Genomic DNA, 20340 nt, shown 5'->3' with positions numbered 1-20340 from the left:
TTACCGTTCTCTGTCTGCTTGGAGTACTCCTTCCCGATACTGGACTGAGGGATCCTGAAGTGTCCAGCTCATCAGCAGATGACCAGGAGGACAGATCCTAAGGTTCAGAATCAGTGGAGATTAGAAGGGAGAAAACACTATATATAAACTTGGTTCACAAAAAAGGACAAAAAATGCAGACCAACTGCTCGCAATTTGAAATGAAGTTGCTACAGGTTATGCAACACAGTTTGTGAAGACAAGCATACAAGTATTCTACCTTGCCTTGGGCAGAGAACTGTTATTTCTGGCCAAGTCAAGCCCGAGAAAACAGTTGCTCTTTAATGTGTGTGGTGGCATTTTTTTTAAGGAATAGGTGGTGTGTACACAATAAAAATTCCCACTTGAATTGAAGATTTTTTTTCCTACACAGAGATATACACTAGACAGACTGAAAACTCATCGTATTATTTGTACACTGTGGTATATTTTATTAGTAACGGGGAATAACAGAGGGACTACTTGCAATGGAAAGTATTCAAATCACCCTTTCAGTACTGAGACAGGTGTGTAGTGTTTTTATTCATTTGTCAGCTACAGGCTGGAAGTGTTGTGGCTATATTTTAAAAAAATATACAGTACAGTATTTTGCAAAAGATTGTCAGATTTGGATCGTAGCAGAGCAGCAAAATATACTTTTAACGAATACATATTTGAGATGGAAAATACATTCTGTCCCCTATCAAAAAACAAAGGGCTGGTGTAATTTGCAGATGGACCACTAATATATTGCATTGGCAACAAGGTTTTTGCTTTTGCTTTTTAACTAACTGGATTCCCCCAGAAACAGTAACTTCAGATTAAAGGTGTGTGTGTGATCTAAGCATTTTGATGCCAACAATGCCATGTGTGCACTGCAAAAAACTTGCATGAATGATGTCACAATAAACATCTGTCTGGAAGCAACCTAGCAGTGAACAGCCACAATGACTAGTAGATTTGCCATGGCAGAATGACTTACCAGCTGACTGCTTGAAACATCTAGGATTTTCTCCAGCTCCTTAATGTGATGTGAAACTTCTTTAAGGAGCATTTTGAGTCTGTTTCCAATCACATGGACCTTCTCTTTGGCTTCTAGACAATCCTTGCCTTCAGCATTGACTAGCAGTTGGCAGGACATGTCTTGAAGAGATGCCACCTTCAGCTGAGATTCTAGCAGTTCACGCCTTATTTGCTGTCAGGAAGGGGGGCAATCAGATGCATTTTGTTGCTTTGAATGAGTCAAAATATAATTCAAGTATTTTTTCTGATCTTAAAACTCAGGAACAGGGACCGATAAAGCTAAACTACCATACACTTGCTGTTGCAAATAAAAAAGAGATATCCAAATTCAAAAGAGAGGATTAATGATTGGCATTTTATTCCAAAAGCATGTCTGAACTGCACACTATTTTGCAAGTTCTGCATTTGCTATAAATATGTCATTATTTCAGGGTTCCCACTGCAAAGAAAATGTTTTAAAAACAGATTGATGGCTTTCTATACCAAATCAAGAAGATCTTAGCATTCCTGATAGTCAATACCAGGAATATGCATTCTCGATTGGCACCAAAGGATCACAATATGTGTTCCAGATACTAGTTTCTATGTTCTTTTTTAATCTCTGAATTATTGTTCCTTTAGAGAAAGGTACTGTACCATTAGTAGCCTGTGATGATCCTGCAGAGTGTCTGAATCCAGATTTGGATTGATAGGGACAATCTCATTTTTCCTCCTGTCAATGTTCTCCAGCCACAGCAACAAACCGTGGCTCATCTCATGGAAATCCTAGAAGTGATAGATGGAAGTTTAATGCCAAATGTGTTTTTTTTGTGTTGCCCAGAACTCCAAAGATGCATTCAAATTTTACATTATCTGATCCTCCAAAAAATGAGTTGTGAGCATACATCCTTCTCCCCGCTCTCTGGCCCCACTTGACTTAACAGAACACTTCTAGGTTTGTCAAATCACAATTTTTTGTGATGTCAGAACTGGCAAACTGGTTTGAGCGATCCCTGTAAACTTGAATTGAACCAGTTTGCAGTTCTGCTTTGGAGTGATTGCTCTGGTTCAGTAGTCACCACAAATGAGAGAGCATTGTATTAAGTAGGCATATGGGAGGGAAACCAAGCAGTTCTGCGCAGCTTGATCTTCCAAACCACATTTGGATTGGCGAAAATTATGTATGAACAACATGTTAAGTGCAGTATGAAACATATGTAATGCTGTTCTGTGTAACAAGGCCTTGATGGTCTTGAGTATTTAATACGCCAAACAGGAAGTAGCTACTAATATTACATCCATGTTTGAATCACTTTTCACAGGAACAAAATCCTACATATGGTATAAGGCCTGTCACCTTAACAATATGCCAAAAACATCAATAGAGAAAATGTGCAAGGCAGTTTTCAGGAAGCAATTTAGGAAATGTGCAACAGATTTTACCTAATGCACCAAAATCTTTTAATAATTAGGCTTCTGGGCTTCAAAAATACTTGCTTTTTTATGCTCTTGTCTAAAATGTCTCTGTGATATATTCAAGGCAGGATATGGTGGTGTGCACACATTAAAGTAACTCATTTAAGAAAATGAATGTAATTGGTGCAACATCTAATCCAAGAGTCGAAGGGGAATGATTTTGCATAGACCAGAACAGACCTGACATTGCATTAGAGCGTTCTGCAGTGAACAGCGCCATTCTTCTAGCATACTACAGACATGATCCCAGCGCATGTTCATCTGAGACAACCGTTCCTGCAGTTTCTTGTTTTCCTCACTGTCAGACTGCATGAATTCTGAGCTGCAAAGGTTGATGGACAAAATGATGGCTTTGCGGTTATCAACGGCCTTCTGTAGCTCCTTGGGGAATGAAGAGAGACGGGAGTAAGCTTTTTTACAGGAAACATGCTCGAGAATTCAAGAAGAAACAAGTTCCACTATCTCTCTTGAAGTTTCATAACTTAAAAGACAGTTACTGTGTCTTTATTTTTAAGTGATACGTCTGGCTTCTGACTAGTAAGAACCCATTTTTATAAATGTCTCCGATTTTATGTTTGCAGTAGAATTCAGAACAAACTAATAAAATATTTAAAGACGTAAAGCCTTATGGCATGGTTGAATTTGATGGGGGTTGGAACCACAGGAGCTGGCTTTTTTTTCATACTCCAGACTGTACACATAACCTACTTTCAGACTGTTGCTATTTTTGGAGTGTGGGGGATTCAATTACACACTGGCAAATCCAGATCTCAAAATTATAGTAGATTCGTGAGGTCTTGTGCAGGAAATCTGCTTCCCCCCAAAAAATGACCTTTTGAGGGAAGTGAATGGAAATTGCACCGCAAAGTGTGGGATAGTAGTAGTTTTGATGCAATGTCATCTAGTCTCTCATCAAACAAGTGAGGATGAATGCTCATTAAATAGACATCATCTAGCTTTCCCTTAAACAAATTAGGATCAATACTCAATAAGCATGTCATCTGGAAGCAAGTATTTAAATACTTTGGGAGGAATTCAATGTTGTGCTATGGCAATTGTTCCACCAGCATAAACATTTCTGTTTCCTTTGTGGAATGATTCCCCTCCCCACACTGTTCTGGAGGCTCTCCTGATTTCCCCAAACGAGTTTGGGGTGTGGGGATTGAGAAGGGGGAAAGCCCAACTGTAGTAGTGGACAGCATTGTGGGCTAGCTAGTGCGAGTTGTTAGCTGAATCTGCCCCATACAGACACAAACTTCAAAAAAGAAAGAAAAAGCGTGAATATTGTACCGCACAATGTCAAAAAGCTGAGACAGATAGTGGGCTGTGTCCTGGACTAGTCTAATTTAGAACAAGCCTCTGAATTTCGCATCAAAGAGGGAATTACCTTTCTCTAGAGCAAATGAATTGATGTCATCGTTTGGTTTAGCTGAAGTACTGCAGCCTTAGTTTATGAGGCTTTAATTCAGGCCCAAAGGAAATATTAATGCCACATTCATGTAAAGAAATTGTCCTCTGGATCTTCTGGAAACAGCTATGGGCCCACCCGGATGAAGTATCCCACACACACATACACTGTTAAACCCATTAATGGCTAGAGTGTAGACATTAGTCCCTGTCTGACTATAGGACAAATTCCAAAAGAAAAAAAGAATATTAACCAAAAGGAAGTCTGATGTTGACCATGCTGTGCACTGGTATATAAGCAGAGTTCTTTTCTTGGTTCTCTCAAAATGCCACAGATTTAGCTGATCTGAGTTGGCAGCCTGATGCCTTCACTACATTATAGTGCTCTTTGTAAAGAAAGTGTGGTTGCCCTCCCCTTGGCTTGCCTCTTAAGAGCAAAATCTTCTGCCAACCATCTTAACCATCTGCCACCGTGAGTGTCTTTGGAGGAAGATGTAGGATATGAAGAGAAGGAATGAATAAATAATAAAATGAATATAAACACTGGCATACTATGTAACTTAAAGAAGAAGAAGAAAACTCCAATGAAATTGACTATCATAGTCTTTCATTTTCAGTCCTTTAGTATATGAAGAAATGCAGGGTCCAGAAATTGGCAGTGCTTTTTCAATAGGAGCTGAAATGGCACCTCACAAAAATAAAGCATATTAGAAAATCAACAGAAAAGAAGACCAGGAATTAGAACCTACTTTCAGTTTTTTAATCCGTAGCTCAATGGTTTGTATATCCGTGCTGAGATCAAGGCAACACAGTTGTTCCAACTCTTCTTCAGTTTCTCCAAGCCAAACCCAGATGCTGTTTAGGTCAGAACTAAATTGCTGCCATTGCTGAAGATTCTGTTTCATCCTCAGTTCTTTACTTAAGGCCTGGGCCTGGATTAACTCCCACCGATCAATCACACCTAAAGGGAAAAAGATCTCTCTGTAAGAGCAACTTCCTTCCTGACTCCTTCCCCCCCCCGCCCCCCAATATTCCATCACACGTTAGCATGATCAAGAAACAGAATCTAGGGTGAAGGTGTGCAGACAAAGGCAAGTTAAATTCTGGGCTGACCAGGAACCCTTAGGTTCCATGACAATAGTAACACCTGAGGACACTCATATAAGTGAATGCCTGCCATCCAGTCTTAGAATGAAAAGTAATGCACTGAACTTGGGGACTGCCTGGACCAGATACCACTGACAGGGGCATCATGGGGGAAGGAATGTGTACAGAGCTCACAGAGAGACATTCAGAGTCCCTTCTAGGTAAGGCTGAGCAAGGTGCTGGTGGTACTGATGGTGCAGAAGTTTTCTGGAAGCCTAACTTTGCCCTGACTTAGATGCTGTGTGTTTTGAAATCCTCATGGCTATTTATTTTCTCCCTAGATTTAATAATCTGAGGGCAGGAAGCAGGAATGCCAGCTTGGCCCCACAACCCTGGGTGCCTGGGGCCGTGGGTTCCATGTAGTGCAATTTGTGAGTGCCCGGCCCCTTCATGAGGAATTTTGTGGTTGCTTGGGCACCCGGTGAGTTGGCACCTACGTCAGGAAGCATTTCCCTCACAATGAAATTGCTTCAGAAATATGGCACACATCGATACGTACTGCACCCGTTATAGTGGACATTTTGCTGGGAAACATATAGATTCTGTATTTACTCTGTACTCTGTTAATTGGTAAAGTAATAGCCCAAACAAGACAATCCTCACAGAAGGAGTTGTGCTGATTAATTTACCACAGCATCCCAAAACTGCACTAATCATTATCATGACATGCTAAATTAACTAATGAAAGGGATGAATACTATGCTGTTTCCATTAAGGGCTATAACGAAGCTTCACACAAGCAAATCAGTCTGAGAATTTCCCACCAGATTCAATTAACTGTGACACTCACTCCCCTGGCTCCATCATTACATAAAGTTCCAGATTCCAAGGCAAAATCTTAAAACAAAAACAAAAACCCATTTCTAATTTCAGTTTGAAATGCATGCTCATTTTTAATTGCATGATTGCTGTGACAGAAATCGATACAGCCTTCCTCTCATCTTGGTGACTGCTACTTACCTAGACCTCCAGTAGCACTTCAAGCCTTATATTGGATCAGTCTATGTCAATTTGTATTAAATATGGAGCTTTGCTCTCTTCATCCATAACCTAAAAGCCACATCCCCAATAAGCATTACAGTAAGCCTGCAACTTATGTGGGGGTTATATTCATGCCTAAAGGGAAAATCATGTATAGTGAAAACCAGTGCTTTTTTTCTCTGGCGGTACTTTCTAGAAGAAAGGCATTTACTGTAATAACTTTGTGCTGAGTACCAGGACCTATTTTTTTAGAAGAAAAGCACTGGGATTCAAAACCCATTGGAGTTGAATGGCTGGTGGGATTGCCAAAGTCATTGTCCTCAGAACCCTGCCCCCTTTCTGCCCATTACTTGTTTGTTTGTTTTGCCATGCACATGAAGCTGAAGGTACACAAGTAAAATGTGTGTAAGTTGCAGGCTTACTGTATTCCAGTTTGTTCACAAATTCAGTCAGCTCACTTCCATCCACTGCCTCAACATAAGCCAAGACGGAAGCAGCACCAAGATTCTGAGATATACTATTAAAAAATAATAATCTATAACAACATTTAACATTTGTTGGGAACATATATTAACTAGGTGCCATACAGGAAAAACAGCAGTGCAAGCTCATGTACGTTACTCACAGAAAGCCTCACTGACCTCAGTGGGACTTACTCCCTAGCTAAGTGTGCATAGAGGAGTCTATCCTAAGAGCTTCAAGGAAAATACTTGATTAAAACTAGAGCTAAGAAAACTCAGGCACTTCCAAATTCTTATAAAGACCCATAAAGTCATTTCGTACAATTCATTAAATTTAAAATAGTGTGTCACCCTGATACAAGTCTTAAAATAAAATCATTAGGAAATTATTCGCATCAGCCTCTTGAATCTCTCTCACTCAGAATGAGTGGAACAACTTAAGCCAACTTCCATAAATACTCTCTCAAGAATGGACTTAGAATTGGATAAGAGCCCCAGAAAACTGTTGTCATCCTGATGTACCAATGATAATGTGTGTTCCATGATCAAACAGTGAACAAAAGATTCCAAAAGGTTGTGCAATCCCCTGCTAATCTCTTGGTAAAGACCATTAACCAAAGCTGCCACTGCAGTCTCAGTGCTGCTCCAAAATCAGATTGTAAAGAATAATAAAAAGCTGTCACCCAGATGTGCAAGCAGTACGATATGCTTCCATGGTTCAATGCTGCATGTCATTATCACTTGTTTTCCTCACATTGCAAGTTCAGTTCTGAATATTACTTACCGGCTGTTTGTGTCTCCGTGCTGTTCAGGTTAATAAATCCAGACAGCTTTTCCTCTTCCTCTTTCAGTTTGTGCTCAAGTCTTCTTACTGAATCTATGCTCCCACTGCATTCGCCCAGAAGCTTCATCTGTTTGAAAAAGAGAGAAGCCACTTCTCATTATTCATGACCATGCTGGAGAAACAACAGAACTAAGAGCAAAATCCTAGGAAGTAAGTCCCATTGAGTTCAATGGGGCTTACAGTCAGGTAAGTATACATAGGATTACATCTTAAGATTCTAACTACAAAACAATTTGCATCCTAGTTCTTAATACAAGTCATTCCATGATGTGATAGATAGAACTCCACTGTCTTAATGGTTTGAAAACTTTGTATGGCTATCCCCTTGTTTTTAATGGCAATTAAACACAAGAAAGAGAGAGATTATGTGTTAACAGAAATGTTTTTGCTATTGCTGAAATTTCAGATATTTAACAAAGAAACTAATGCAGAGTATAAAGCTAAAACTGAGATCACAGTTTGCTTTTAACAGGCACTTCAGGAATCACTGTTAATTTTTTCTTTAGTGAGATGTGAGTTGTTGCTGGGCAAGCACTAAATCTATAGTAATTCACCAGATTGGGATCTAAAAACCCTTGGACAAAACCCCACTTAAGATGTACATCCAGTGCAATTTTTAAAAAAGGTTTTTCCATTTAACAGCATTGCAAAGGGTTGGACTAGATGGCTCTCATGGTCTCTTCCAACACCACAATTCTAGGATTCTATGCATCACAAACTGCTTTTGAGAGATGAGTTTCAAAACAGGTTTTCTGTTGTGACATGGTGGTGGTGGTGGCAGCTGTTCAAGAGTCCCCTGCACAAGCAGAACTAGTTGCATGGCTCACTGTATCCTTGCCCACCTGTCCAGATCACAGTTCACCATGTCACACAAATCTTCAAAATGTTGGTGGGTGTGATTTATTAGGTTGTTGCTTTTTTCATAAGTTACCAGTTCTATTATTCCCTGCCTGTGTCTGCTTTCCATTGCAGCTCTTGACCGCTGGAATGCTCTTCCTCCTGTCATTTTGGCGTTCAAGAAATCTGAGGATGAATCTCTTCACTCCCAGCTCCTTTCCCTTCCTCCCCGCCCCCCCCTAGTATTGTCCTGTTTTTAATTATTTTTCAAGCCTTTCTTGTCTTTGTATGGATTTAGCTTTAGGTGCTGTATGAATAATAATAAATTTAGTAAACATTTAAAATGTGTGGCACACATGTACACCCCCAAAAAAAAAAAAACAGAAGGAAAAAAGCTTCAGAAGGATAACTCCACAAACAGCCCCATCATAGCACAGAATGCTGAGAGACTGAGAGGGTGTGAGGGAAAATCCTGAGATGGATAAATAGAACAGAGTGGTTGAACAGGAGGAAAGAGGAAATGTACATGGAAGAAACAACACCATCATTGTCTGGGTAGATCACTTCCTGGTTTACACTAAGAAGTTATTTTTCAGTGTCTCTAGGGAGGGAAGAAAAAGTTGCCCAATGATATCAGTGTCGAACCGAAAACATTTAATGCACCTAAACCAGGTGCGAGTGAGTTCAAACTCTAAAGGCAGGAAAGAACTCCTGCCAGTTCTCAGTTTTTATTCAGTGTGAGACATTTAAGAAACAAGCCCGGTAAGGAAAATTCCAAAATAAAGCAGTTCACTGTCCCTAAATTGTTAGCTTAAAGTAGCTATTCCTGGAAAAGAGAAAAGAGTGACTTATAACAGCCCAGAAGTGTATCTCTCATGCTGTGAGCCAGACTCTAGGTGATTTACTATGTTGTCCAGAGGTATTAGATCCATATTGCAAAAGCTGGGCTAAAGCTGAGAGTAGCTTACAACAATTCTGCAGTGTTTTCTATTGCTTTCTCTGCCCCCCCCCCAAAAAAAATTCAGATTGGGCTGACAAAAATCCCACAGTACAATTCATTTTTATATCTATTACAAGTAGAAGTGATAGGCTGGCAGAGTGGTTTTCCTGTGGTGTAGAACATTGCTAATATTGCAATCCAGAGGTGGGATTACTTAAATTTACTCAGTCCAAATCAACCACTTAATTGCTGGGTAAAACCTCATGCTCCATTGACTTGCATGCACAGTGGCTGCTGTTTGTAGTGTAGGGTAGTGTAGTGTAGTGTAGTGTAGTGTAGTGTAGTGTAGTGTAGTGTAGTGTAGTGTGTGGTGTAGTGGTTAAGAGCGGTAGACTCGTAATCTGGTGAACTGGGTTTGCTCCTCCACATGCAGCTGCTGGGTGACCTTGGGCTAGTCACACTTCTCTGAAGTCTCTTAGCCCCACTCACCTCACAGAGTGTTTGTTGTGGGGGAGGAAGGGAAAGGAGAATGTTAGCTGCTTTGAGACTCCTTCGGGTAGTGATAAAGCGGGATATCAAATCCAAACTCTCTCTAATGTGCAACAACTAAAAGGAATAATAAATTTTGCATTTGATGGAAGGAACTCTATACCTGATGCTAACTTTACCCCCCCCCCAAACCCTCTCAGCAACTGGCTCAGGTAACAGATAGGTAGCCGTGTTGGTCTGCCATAGTCAAAATAAAAAAATTCCTTCCAGTAGCACCTTAAAGACCAACTAAGTTAGTTCTTGGTATGAGCTTTCGTGTGCATGCACACTTCTTCAGATACACTGAAACAGGCTCAGGTAAGACACACACACTGCGAATAGCAACAATACAAATAGCAACGAATAGCAATGTTATGTCCAGCCACGAGGGGGGCTAAGCTCACAGTACTTACATAGCCTTTGTAGCTAGAATCTAGTTCCGGCCCTGTTGGTGTTTTACTGCGGATTATGTTCTCCGTTTGCTGTATTTGGAAACGGCTGGTGTCTAAGGCCTTGTCAAGCTGTCTGATGTGTGTTTCTAAGGAACATGGTTCTCCTGTAGAAAATATAGACAGATAGATGTTACCAAACTGAAATGTCTCAGTGAGTAGGAAAAAATACTGAAGGTGGTGCTGCTAGCTTTGAAAGCATGATAAAGAGTTAATTACAATAGCATGCAGGTGACAAATAGATTTGTAACTATTATACAAACATATCTGCAACTATGTTGGTTAGTGTGTGTACTGAGAAATGAATATTTTTTAAGCAGGACATATCAGGAAAATTCAATTCCCCAAAACAATTCTAGAAGACTAAGCACTCTGCACTCGTTTCATTGTATCTTCAGGCATTTTGCAGTACTGTACAGTGGTATTCATGTTGCATAACCTCCAGGTTACGGAATCTTCGGGTTATGGCCGCACCGCTCGTGTATGCGCAGAAGCGCTCTGCGAACCGCAGGTGTGCGCAGAAGCGCTCTATCATGCCGTGTGGATTTTTTGGGGTGCGCATGGCACCCTGAAACGAATTAAATCCGTAACCAGAGGTACCACTGTATTTATGCTAGCAGGCAACTGGTAAGAGCCTAGAAACTGATGCACTCCCCACACACCCCGTATAAATGCTGGGGAATTTTATAGTCTCAACATGCACATACACATTTACTTGAAAGTATGTCCCTCTGGTGCGGGTGGCGCTGTGGGTTAAACCACAGAGCCTAGGGCTTGCCGATCGGAAGGTCGGTGGTTCGAATCCCCGCGACGGGGTGAGCTCCCATTGCTAGGTCCCTGCTCCTGCCAAACTAGCAGTTCGAAAGCACATCAAAGTGCAAGTAGATAAATAGGTACCACGTTTCCATGCGCTGCTCTGGTTTTGCCAGAAGCGGCTTAGTCATGCTGGCCACATGACCCGGAAGCTGTACGCCAGCTCCCTTGGCCAATAAAGCGAGATGAGCGCCGCAACCTCAGAGTCGTCCGCGACTGGACCTAACGGTCAGGGGTCCCTTTACCTAAGTCCCTCTGAATTCAAAAAGTCTAACCTTTGAGGAGATGTGTATAGTGTTGTACAAATAAATATACCGTATTTTCCGTCCCATAGGATGCTCCGTCCCATAGGACGCACCTAGTTTTTTTGGGGGGAAATAAAGGAAATTTCCCCCCCTTTATTTCCCCCCAAAACCAGGTCGGGGAAACCGAACCAGGTCGAGGAACAGCGGGATGGCGGCGCTGCGCCTCCCTGCTGTCCCCCGAGCTTGTGGGGCTGGCCAATGTCTGCCCGGCGCGTGGGGCGCTCTGCTTCAGGGTGCCCTGTGCGCAGGGCGGCAGGCTGCTATCCGCAGCATGGGGAGCCCTGCAGGGAACTCCTGCAGGGCTCCCCACGCTGCGGATGTGTGCCCGGCGCTGGCTTTTGAGCTGTGTGTTATCCTAAATATCCTTTTACTCTCTTAAAACACTGTGATTCTATGATTTCTATCTCCCACCTCTCCCCTGGAAGCACAAAGTTACATAGATGACCTATTTCCCCCTCAATTCATAGGCTATGCAACAGGAATATTAATACCATTATTTTAAGCAGAATACTAAATATATAAGCAAATATCCTTATTTTCTATCAACATGCTGGCACTGATGTGTGAAGAAGAGTGGCTGGGATAAGCAGTGACTAAGAAAGCAGATATGCCAAGAAAGAAGGCAGTGTTATTGGTGGTTTAGGTCTGGCAATCTTTATGATTTCTGTTGCCTACCATAGACATTTCTAAGAACATTTTCAGTAAGTTTTATATAGGCCTCAGGGCTCCCAGGGATCACTATATCTGGAAAAATAAAACACAACCCAAAATGACTGCTTATCAACAATTATTTCAGTCTCCTTTGCGTCAGGCACTGAATCTCCCAAAAGGAGAGAAAACCACCAGTTCTCTACTGCTTTTGAGACATTAACTGAAATTAATCTTTGTGTATTCTCCAAAAATGGTTCAAGGATCCAAGTGAAACAGGCAACAAGGGGAAACCCTAATGTGCAATTACATGATGAGAGACCAGAACTGTGTATTTCAGTAGGACCAAACATGCAACCCCCATCTTGTTGTACTTCTGATAATGAAGCCTCATGAACAGAAGCCTATTCTGTGACTTTAATCTGTTTTTATTTATTTATTTTAACCCTGGGACCTGCTGGTGAACAGCATCTGGGAACAGTGTGTTTGCTGGGTAAGCTAGGCTTTTAGTCTGTCCTTGCAGGGATGTTCTTGTAATCCCCAGCTAAATCTTAGTTTTTGTATTGTTAGGCGTATATATTTCAAAGAAACAAGCATAACTGAATACACATGCTTCCTGTTTGACATGGAAACCAGTGTTTTGTAACTATGTATTGGACCAGGACACAAAAATATAAAGCAGGCTTAGGTTTGTGGCAGATGTGCATGTTATGCTCACTTTTGGGAGTCTTATTAAATTCCATAGCACTATGGAAACACTCACAGGATCAAGTTGACACCATCCTTTTACCTCTGCTGCACTGTCCCACAGAAACTGTCGTGTTAAAATATTCTGCATGATTATTATTTTCTAGGACCAGCATGGTCACACAGCTAAGCATGCTTAACCCATGAGTCTTAAGAGTCAAAACGGCACTGCTAAATTGCCACTGATGTCAACTCCTGTCTTACCTAAAAAAGGGGTGTGCCTGATCCTTTTTGAACATGGCACCCATGAATTTGACACCACAGACTTTTAGCTGTGTGCTAGGCAAGGCAATGTGAGGTGGTTTTTCACACATCATTGTGGTGGCTGGGAATACAGCAGCTGGCATTGCAGAAGCATTCCCTTTACTAGTTCAACACATGGGGGCTAATTAAAAACAAAATTCATCAAAGTTCATGAGACTAGGCCCTGAACCACAATGACTTCAAGCCAAGCTATTAACTAAACTCAAAGTTTTCCAAGAAAATTTGTCTTCTGTGACTGCTATGACTAATAGGGTAGCGCCAGCTAATCTATTCTGTTTGAAAAAATCTCTTCCAGTTCCTTCTCTGACAGTCTATGAAAATTTCCTAAAAAGCAACCATATGTCAGAGCTGTTCATGTAACCGGCAACTTTACGCCAAGAACTAGGCCAATAAAGGTCAGCTGACTTAGAAATGTCCCTGCAGATCTGTATGAAGAGATTAGAGATGGGTGAGTGATTATACCTGCTAGGCTTGCTGCTCCTCTGAGATAAAACTCTTTGTCTTCTTGCCCCTCCACTTCTTCAGAATGCAGCGCTCTTGAAACGGCCGTCTCCAGGTCCCGGCTCAGGTCATAGTCATGATCCCATTCCAAGGGGATGGAATCTACACTAGCAGGAGTGTCACGTCCTGACCTTTCACTTCGGAGAGGCTGGGGAAGAGACAGTGAGAGGTTGGAGGAAGGGTGTGGGGAGAGGACACTGTCTGCAGATTTGTCATGCCAATGTATGTCAGAAAGATCTCCCGATTCATCCAGATCCACTTCGCGATCAGAGAGGTCATGCTCATCATCTGTGAGCTAGAAGGAAACATTAAAGAGTCAATTAATAGTCTTCTCAATGGATCAGTGCTAGCTCTAGCTAGGTCAATAAGATAAAAGTGTCATTGTGTAACATTCAAACTCACAACATTCTCATTATGCTTCTTTCTTTTCTGGTTTTATGGGTGTGTTGTTGTTGTTTTTAAAACTCCCATATAACACTAATAAAAAAGCTAAAAATAAGCATGTCTTGTATGTTTAGTGCTCATCTCTATGGCTGCCTATCAGGTAATTGTCTCTGTTAGATAACATCTCCTTCCAGTCAGGAAATTTACTGCAGTATCTCAGAAATGAGCCAAAATAGTCATGCATTTGGACCAGTACTAGGTCCTTTTCTTTCATCTTCTGAAAACAGCAGTCTGATTTCCAGATATTTCTTATGTACCTCTCTTTTGCATTTTCAGCCTGGAAACTTAAATGAATTATGATGCCTCTCTCTATTTAGAAGTGTACCTTTCTGCAAAGAAACAAAATAATGGTCCAGTGGGATCCACTGTGCAGTCCATTATGGATTGTGTAGCTCTGATCTTGCAAATTTCATGCTTATGCATTCACAAAGCTTTAAATTTGCCATACTGAATGTCCTACCTCTGTAAGGCTTTCAACAATTGCTTATGGTGAAAAAAAAACTTACCGGGAGGCGGATTAGTTTTTTATGATACCGTTCAACTCGGCCAAAGACCTCCTGGCAGTATCGCCGAAGCTCATCAAGCTCTTCTTCAATGACAGCTGCATCCAGAGGCTCACTTTTTTCTATCAGCTGCTCACCCTGGGCAATGATCTGTTCAATTTTGTTGTTGTTCAATGATATCTCCTGCTGAAAGGCCTGCATATAATAGTTATAATGAAATTTTAAGGGGTGTGTGTGAAATGTTTCCAGTAAACATATTAATTAAATGATCATTATACCACCTGCTATTTAAATACAGATATTTCAAGACAGTTCAGATAACCATTAAACTAGTACATTTACTGAAAAATCTATAAAACATTTATATTATGGAGAGTATCTAGATCAGTCTTCTGTAACCTAGTGCTCTCCAGTTCTCTCGGGACTTCAACTCCCATCAGTCCGCGCCAGCACTGGCTAGGGATAATGGAAGTGGTAATTCCAAGCACACAGATGACCAGGCAGTTGATTATCCCATAGGTAAACAAAATAGAAGGAAGTACACAAAGATTCTCAAGCCATGCTTTTGCATTGTCAAACCGCTTAAGAAGCCAATCAACAAAGATAATGTATATTGCATTCTATTTTATATTGTTATTATACACCACCTGGAAATAACACATAAAGATCCTGCATTCCTAATCTGTTATGTTAGTTGGCGACAATTTCACTTTATTTAAGTTCTTTCAGACTCAGGTGCATACCAAGGTTTTAAAATATTTAAACAGTTATCAGTATAAACAAAATATATGTGTTTTTTGAGGCACCATCTACAACACAGTTGTTCAGTCATGGTGCCTTCAGCAATAGCCCAATGATATAATTAGTTGAGACAGAAGACTGATGTGATCCTATCTACTGTCGGGAGTCTATATTCAGTTCTATATTCACCACACAGACCTGATTCCTGGAACAAAAGTATCCTTAGTTGTTTTACACTGTAGAGCGAATGCAAAATAGGCACACAGGTGATAAGTCGACTTGACTTCAAAACAAAACAAAACAAAACATGCCACTAGTATCATAGGAACATAGACATTTGGCAGAAGACCTGAATCCAGGAACTCCTGAGTATGGGGAATCACAACTGCCACCAAGAGAAGCAATGATGATGGACCCTTAATCGTTGCTCCACCTACTGTTTCCCACTGTGACATGGAAGGGAAGGGCTGTGGCTCAGTGGCAGAACACATACTTTACAAAAGGTCCAGGTTCAATCCCCAGAATCTCTGTGTAGGGATGGAAATATTCAGTGTGGAGAATACTGCACTAGATGGACCAATGGCCTGATACAGTATAAGGCTGCTACCATCTGAGAATCTTTAGTTAGGACAAAGCTTGGGTGCTATACAACCGAAATGTCCCATCAGCTCAAAAATGTTCACTTGTGCCAAGGGACCTTCTCCTCTCTATTCCCTTGTGTGCACCTTGTCCCCTCTCCATATCTGCTGTGGAGGGTTGAGGGTAAATCCAGTACAGATTTAGGGAGCACGCTGGGGAAGTAGTGGTCTTGGGCAAGTGGAAATCCTTGCACTGATGGAAGGCTTACTTGGTGCTACTTTAGATACAACCCAGTGACTTGTGCTGGGCATTTCTCCATCTCTTCTCTAAATATGGGTAAAGAAAAGCAACTCGTGAACAAACAATTAAACTTTCAGATGTCATCTGTTTGCTTTCGCTTGCTAGAACTGATTTACTTGGTGTGGGCTGAGAATCCCACTTAGTGCTTTCCTTTCCATTTTCATGTTTATGAAACTTGCTCCGAATAAACCTTTTAAATAATGCGTAAAGTGCTTATTGGGGTTTTTTGTTTGGTTTTGTTACTGTGTGCCTATAGGTTGCATTTCTATACCTTGAGCTGCTTTATCTTGGCCTGAACATCACACTCTGAGAAATGTTCAATGTTGGTTAACTGTAGATCCATCTCTGTAAGCCATACTAGAATGCTGTCGCGTGCAGTCTCAAACTCCTCACGCTGACCAATGAAATGCTAAAAAAGGAAATAAACCTAATTTAAATGCTTATAGCCTTCAACTTTATCAAACATAACTTAAACAGAACCACCACAACTACCACATCAATTAATAAAACTGCAATGTTCTCAACAGCAACTCCCCCCTTCCCCTGATCCAAAAATATACCACCATAAGGAATGAGCTACGAATGGAGAAATACTTTAAGCCTGCGGAGGATGGAGGTCACTCGCTTTTGTAAATTGTCCCATCTCTGGTTTCCTTCATGGACCATCTGCTTGAGGCAGCAAGCAGAGTCAGTGCGGTTCTCTCGGGCCAAGCGGCGGTACTGCTTGTTAATCAGTTCCAGCTGAGTCAGGCTTTCATGAACTTGTCGCTGAAAAGCCTAAAGAATAGCAGCAACAAAAGAGCCTATTAGAGCACTGGCCTCTGTAAATCATGGTTTGTATTTTCCTTGTCCTTGGCCTTGGCAACAGGACCACAGAAGAGAAGAGATCTTTGTAGATGGAAATTACTATCAAGGATATTACATGCATGTATGAAGGGGTAATTTAAGAAGTGACTTTTGATTGGTGCTACAATATTCTACTAAGAATAAATCAATTCAGTTTTCCCTTAAGTGAATCCAGAGCTACACAACACATGTGATACTGGGATGTCACTGGATGAGACCAAAAGCACATCTAGAGTTGCATCCTGTTTTCAAAATGGCCAATAAGATGCCCATGGGAAGCCTGCAAGTAGGACCTCAGTACAACATCAGTCTCTCCATTTGTGAGTCTCATATGATCAAAACCTTTTTTGTTATGGGAATTCAAGGACTGAGATAGGATGTTGGGCAGTAATCATTTGTGATTCTACAAAATATCCTCTTGGAAAACTAAGTAGATAGTGTGTGTGTGTGTGTGTGTGTGTGTGTGTGCTAAATCAACATTGGGAGTGGGAATGAATTTTCCATTACAACAAATTGGCTAAAGATCCTACTCATAATTTTTCCGTTGTCCTGTAGCTTGGTGTTTTTCCTTGAGTTATTAAAAGTTTTGAAGCAGCAAAAATCCCCACATGATTCTTCCCATTAATTAACAACTCAGGTTAAATGTCAATACGTGGAATGTAAAAATGTGGATAGGTAAGAAAGAACGAAGAGAAAAGAAGAGAAGAGAGTTTTCAAATGCAATGGAAATGGTAATCAGAGGAACAAAACATGTGTTAAGATCAGCAAAGTATCTCTCTTACAGAAACAAAATGCACCTGTCTCTAAATGTATCACAAATACATTTTATAACAGGCAGCCCTTATGTCTAGTGAACCACAGTTGCCATGTAATCTGTTAGTAACTTTTGTTCAAAGGATGGACAGCTGCACATGCTTTCAAGCTCTCAGTGCTGTATTAACAAGAACATGTTTCTAAACTGACTTTAGCAACCTCGTTTACAGTGAAGTTCAAAAAATATCTTCTCAGAATTAAGTCACACAGTCACACAAATGAATTAAGTCACACAAATGAATTAAGTCATTTAGACTTGTTCCTAGGTGAGTGTGTTTAAGCCTGAAGCCCCAGTCGCTGGTTAATGGCAATGGCATGAGGAGAACCGTCACATCAGCTAAGCTAGAATTTTAGAATCCTCATCCTGATAATGAACCAAAAGCACCATTAAGGACATAATCAGAGAAACTCAAGACCAATCTTGATAACCATTTAGGTTCTTGGTACATACAAACTCTACAGAAAAGACCAATGTATGGTTTTTAAAAACCTTGTGGTGTAACAATTCACAAACAAGGAGAGGCTCCTGTGCGTTTAAGAAACTGTATATAGAAGGTGGCATTTCAGAAAATGATGCTGTTCCACTTCTACACAATTGTTATAGGAATCTCACCTTCTTTTGCCTTTTGTCACCTTAAATCCTTATTCTGTGACAGAATATAGAAATAGTGAATGAAAGAAAAGTTCTAAAGCCAACTAGAATTATTTTTGGAGCTTTTCAGTGACCAGTTAATTTTTTTTCTACAGTAATTTATACAATTCCGCATGTAGGAAGGGGAAAGTGATTTGAAACAGTGAGAATACAAGATGAGACAAAAATTACAGGACACTAGCTTCAAGATGAAATCAAGCCAGTTTTAATAAGAAAGGCTAATAAATATACTTTGTTGAGTTTCAGCGGAAATCATTAAATATATGACTCTTCAGTGAGTTAGGGGCAGAGGAAATGAGTAAGAAGAAAAGTTTGAAGAACGTTTTTCTTCAGAGAAATTGATTACTCATCCTGCAAACCTAATAATGCATACGAGTGTTCGCATGATGAAGTCCTACTTGGAAGAGCATAGCAATAGTTTGCAAATGAAATTAAAGAGAAAAGAAAGGATGGTGGGAAATTACCAAGTTTTTAAAAATTAAAAACTTGCATAAAATTGGATGGCAAATAATGTTTTGAACAGTTCTCTACATTGTACAATCAGAAAACTCATAGTGTTCACGTGAAATATTTCCAGTCCCCTAAATCATGCCAATGAGCCAATTAGAGCCAGTTAGCTGCTTCCTGGTTCAGGCAAAGCTTGCTTGCATTGAAATTGGCAAACTATGGTTTGCATATGCTTGCCAAACCAGAATTAGAACCTATATTTTGAAGCTGTTTTCCAATACTGGTATGAAGGTTAAAGATTACCTATGGTTTGCCTGAATTAAGCAGTAACTAAAGACTCTTGATAAATTCCCATTCCTTCAAAGAATGATTTGGAGATTTGGAAACAATGGCTGCATTCACACATATTGCTAACTCACTATTTAGCATTCATGCATGAGCCTTGTGCCCACTCCTCTTGCCACTTTTCTCAAGGATGAGACTAGAAGGTTTTGCTTCCAATTTTCAACTGACCATGGATACTTGTTAGGCTGGAACCATCGACTGTGGTTGGTGTTGAAATGCAGTTTAGGAAAACAAGCCAGTATTAACCAGATTTGAAGCTAGCTTGTTTACTTAACCCAGAGTTAACACTAACTAGTTTGTCTGGTTTAGGACTTAAGAATTAACTACAGTGAGTTAAAAACAGAAGGGAAAACATCCTATTGCCTTCTTGTAGCTGTGCTAAAGGAGAAGGGGTGGGTGGGCAGAAGAAACTGAGGCCTATAGCATTATGGAAAAGGTGAGCTTTCTTTGTCTCTAGCCAATTATTTCTCATGAGATGGCTGCAAAAGTATTAATCATTCTATATTAATAAAGAACTTCCCTATCAAGTAACATGCTCTCTGACAGGGCAAGAATACGCTCACTGCTGTAATAGGATCAAAAGGTAATATATTTCAAATGTAACAAGTCACCTCAAATTTCTTTAGTTCTTCCTTAGCAACCGTGTACAGTACGCCAGAAGAACTAGGGAAAGCAGCTGTTCTTTCAGAAATTTTTAACCAATCTTCAAAGCGAGAATAATCATCCAGGAACTTTTGCCACAGTCTCCATGTCTCTTCAATCCTGAAGCAGAAAATGAAAAATGAGGATAGGATGTGATTCACTTTAATGATTTTTCAACTTCTCATTTACTTCGCCAGCTGCAACAGGGAAATCATGCTGCAAACTTAAGCATGCCCAAGCAAACAACAGTTGTACTGAACAATAACTGGTTCTTAACCAAAGCTTGACAGTAAGTTTGATTAACAAGCAATGAAAATCGTTGGCTGAGCTGGAGCAAGACAGCTGTGGGCTGTTGATTTTTCTCTTTATACATGGCAAATTCTCATTTGGAATTCATATAAAAATTGTAAGATGTTTATAATAAGGGTACAGTAAACCAAGTGCTGAGCAGAATAGGTCCAGAAATGCAATCTTGCTTTTACAAACTACAGCTGCTCTCTAATGATTTCTGAGCACAAAAAGAAACTTTCTCTGTGCATTAAATTCTCTGTAGTTGCCCTATGTTGAATTTAAGGGACAAAACATCTTGGAGGCTTCCTTTTACTAGCACATGAATTGGTATGTCCATCATGCAGTATAGCAAATTACTAATCATACAGGG

General features: G+C 40.4%; 1 protein-coding gene across 14 annotated transcripts in view; it reads right to left on the bottom strand.

The window, feature by feature from the left end:
- SYNE1 (spectrin repeat containing nuclear envelope protein 1) overlaps nt 1-20340 on the bottom strand; it is a 291021-nt gene that overhangs the window by 12572 nt on the left and 258109 nt on the right. For 8 of the 14 annotated variants that reach the window (XM_082215141.1, XM_082215140.1, XM_082215146.1 and 5 more), the window contains 13 exons: nt 19649-19799; nt 16529-16711; nt 16206-16343; nt 14318-14509; nt 13329-13662; nt 11883-11951; nt 10054-10196; nt 7276-7402; nt 4653-4864; nt 2677-2877; nt 1678-1806; nt 1001-1213; nt 5-97 (listed from right to left, as the gene is read on the bottom strand). In XM_082215141.1, the coding sequence (XP_082071267.1) occupies nt 5-97; nt 1001-1213; nt 1678-1806; nt 2677-2877; nt 4653-4864; nt 7276-7402; nt 10054-10196; nt 11883-11951; nt 13329-13662; nt 14318-14509; nt 16206-16343; nt 16529-16711; nt 19649-19799 (2185 nt within the window). The remainder of the gene's footprint in view (nt 1-4; nt 98-1000; nt 1214-1677; nt 1807-2676; nt 2878-4652; nt 4865-7275; nt 7403-10053; nt 10197-11882; nt 11952-13328; nt 13663-14317; nt 14510-16205; nt 16344-16528; nt 16712-19648; nt 19800-20340) is intronic. The other 6 variants (XM_082215142.1, XM_082215151.1, XM_082215145.1 and 3 more) reach the window with 2 other exon arrangements.

The sequence above is a fragment of the Podarcis vaucheri genome (assembly GCF_965113315.1).
Source record: "Podarcis vaucheri genome assembly, chromosome: 3".
NCBI lineage: Eukaryota > Metazoa > Chordata > Lepidosauria > Squamata > Lacertidae > Podarcis > Podarcis vaucheri.
This window is presented reverse-complemented; position numbering and strand designations above follow the sequence as displayed.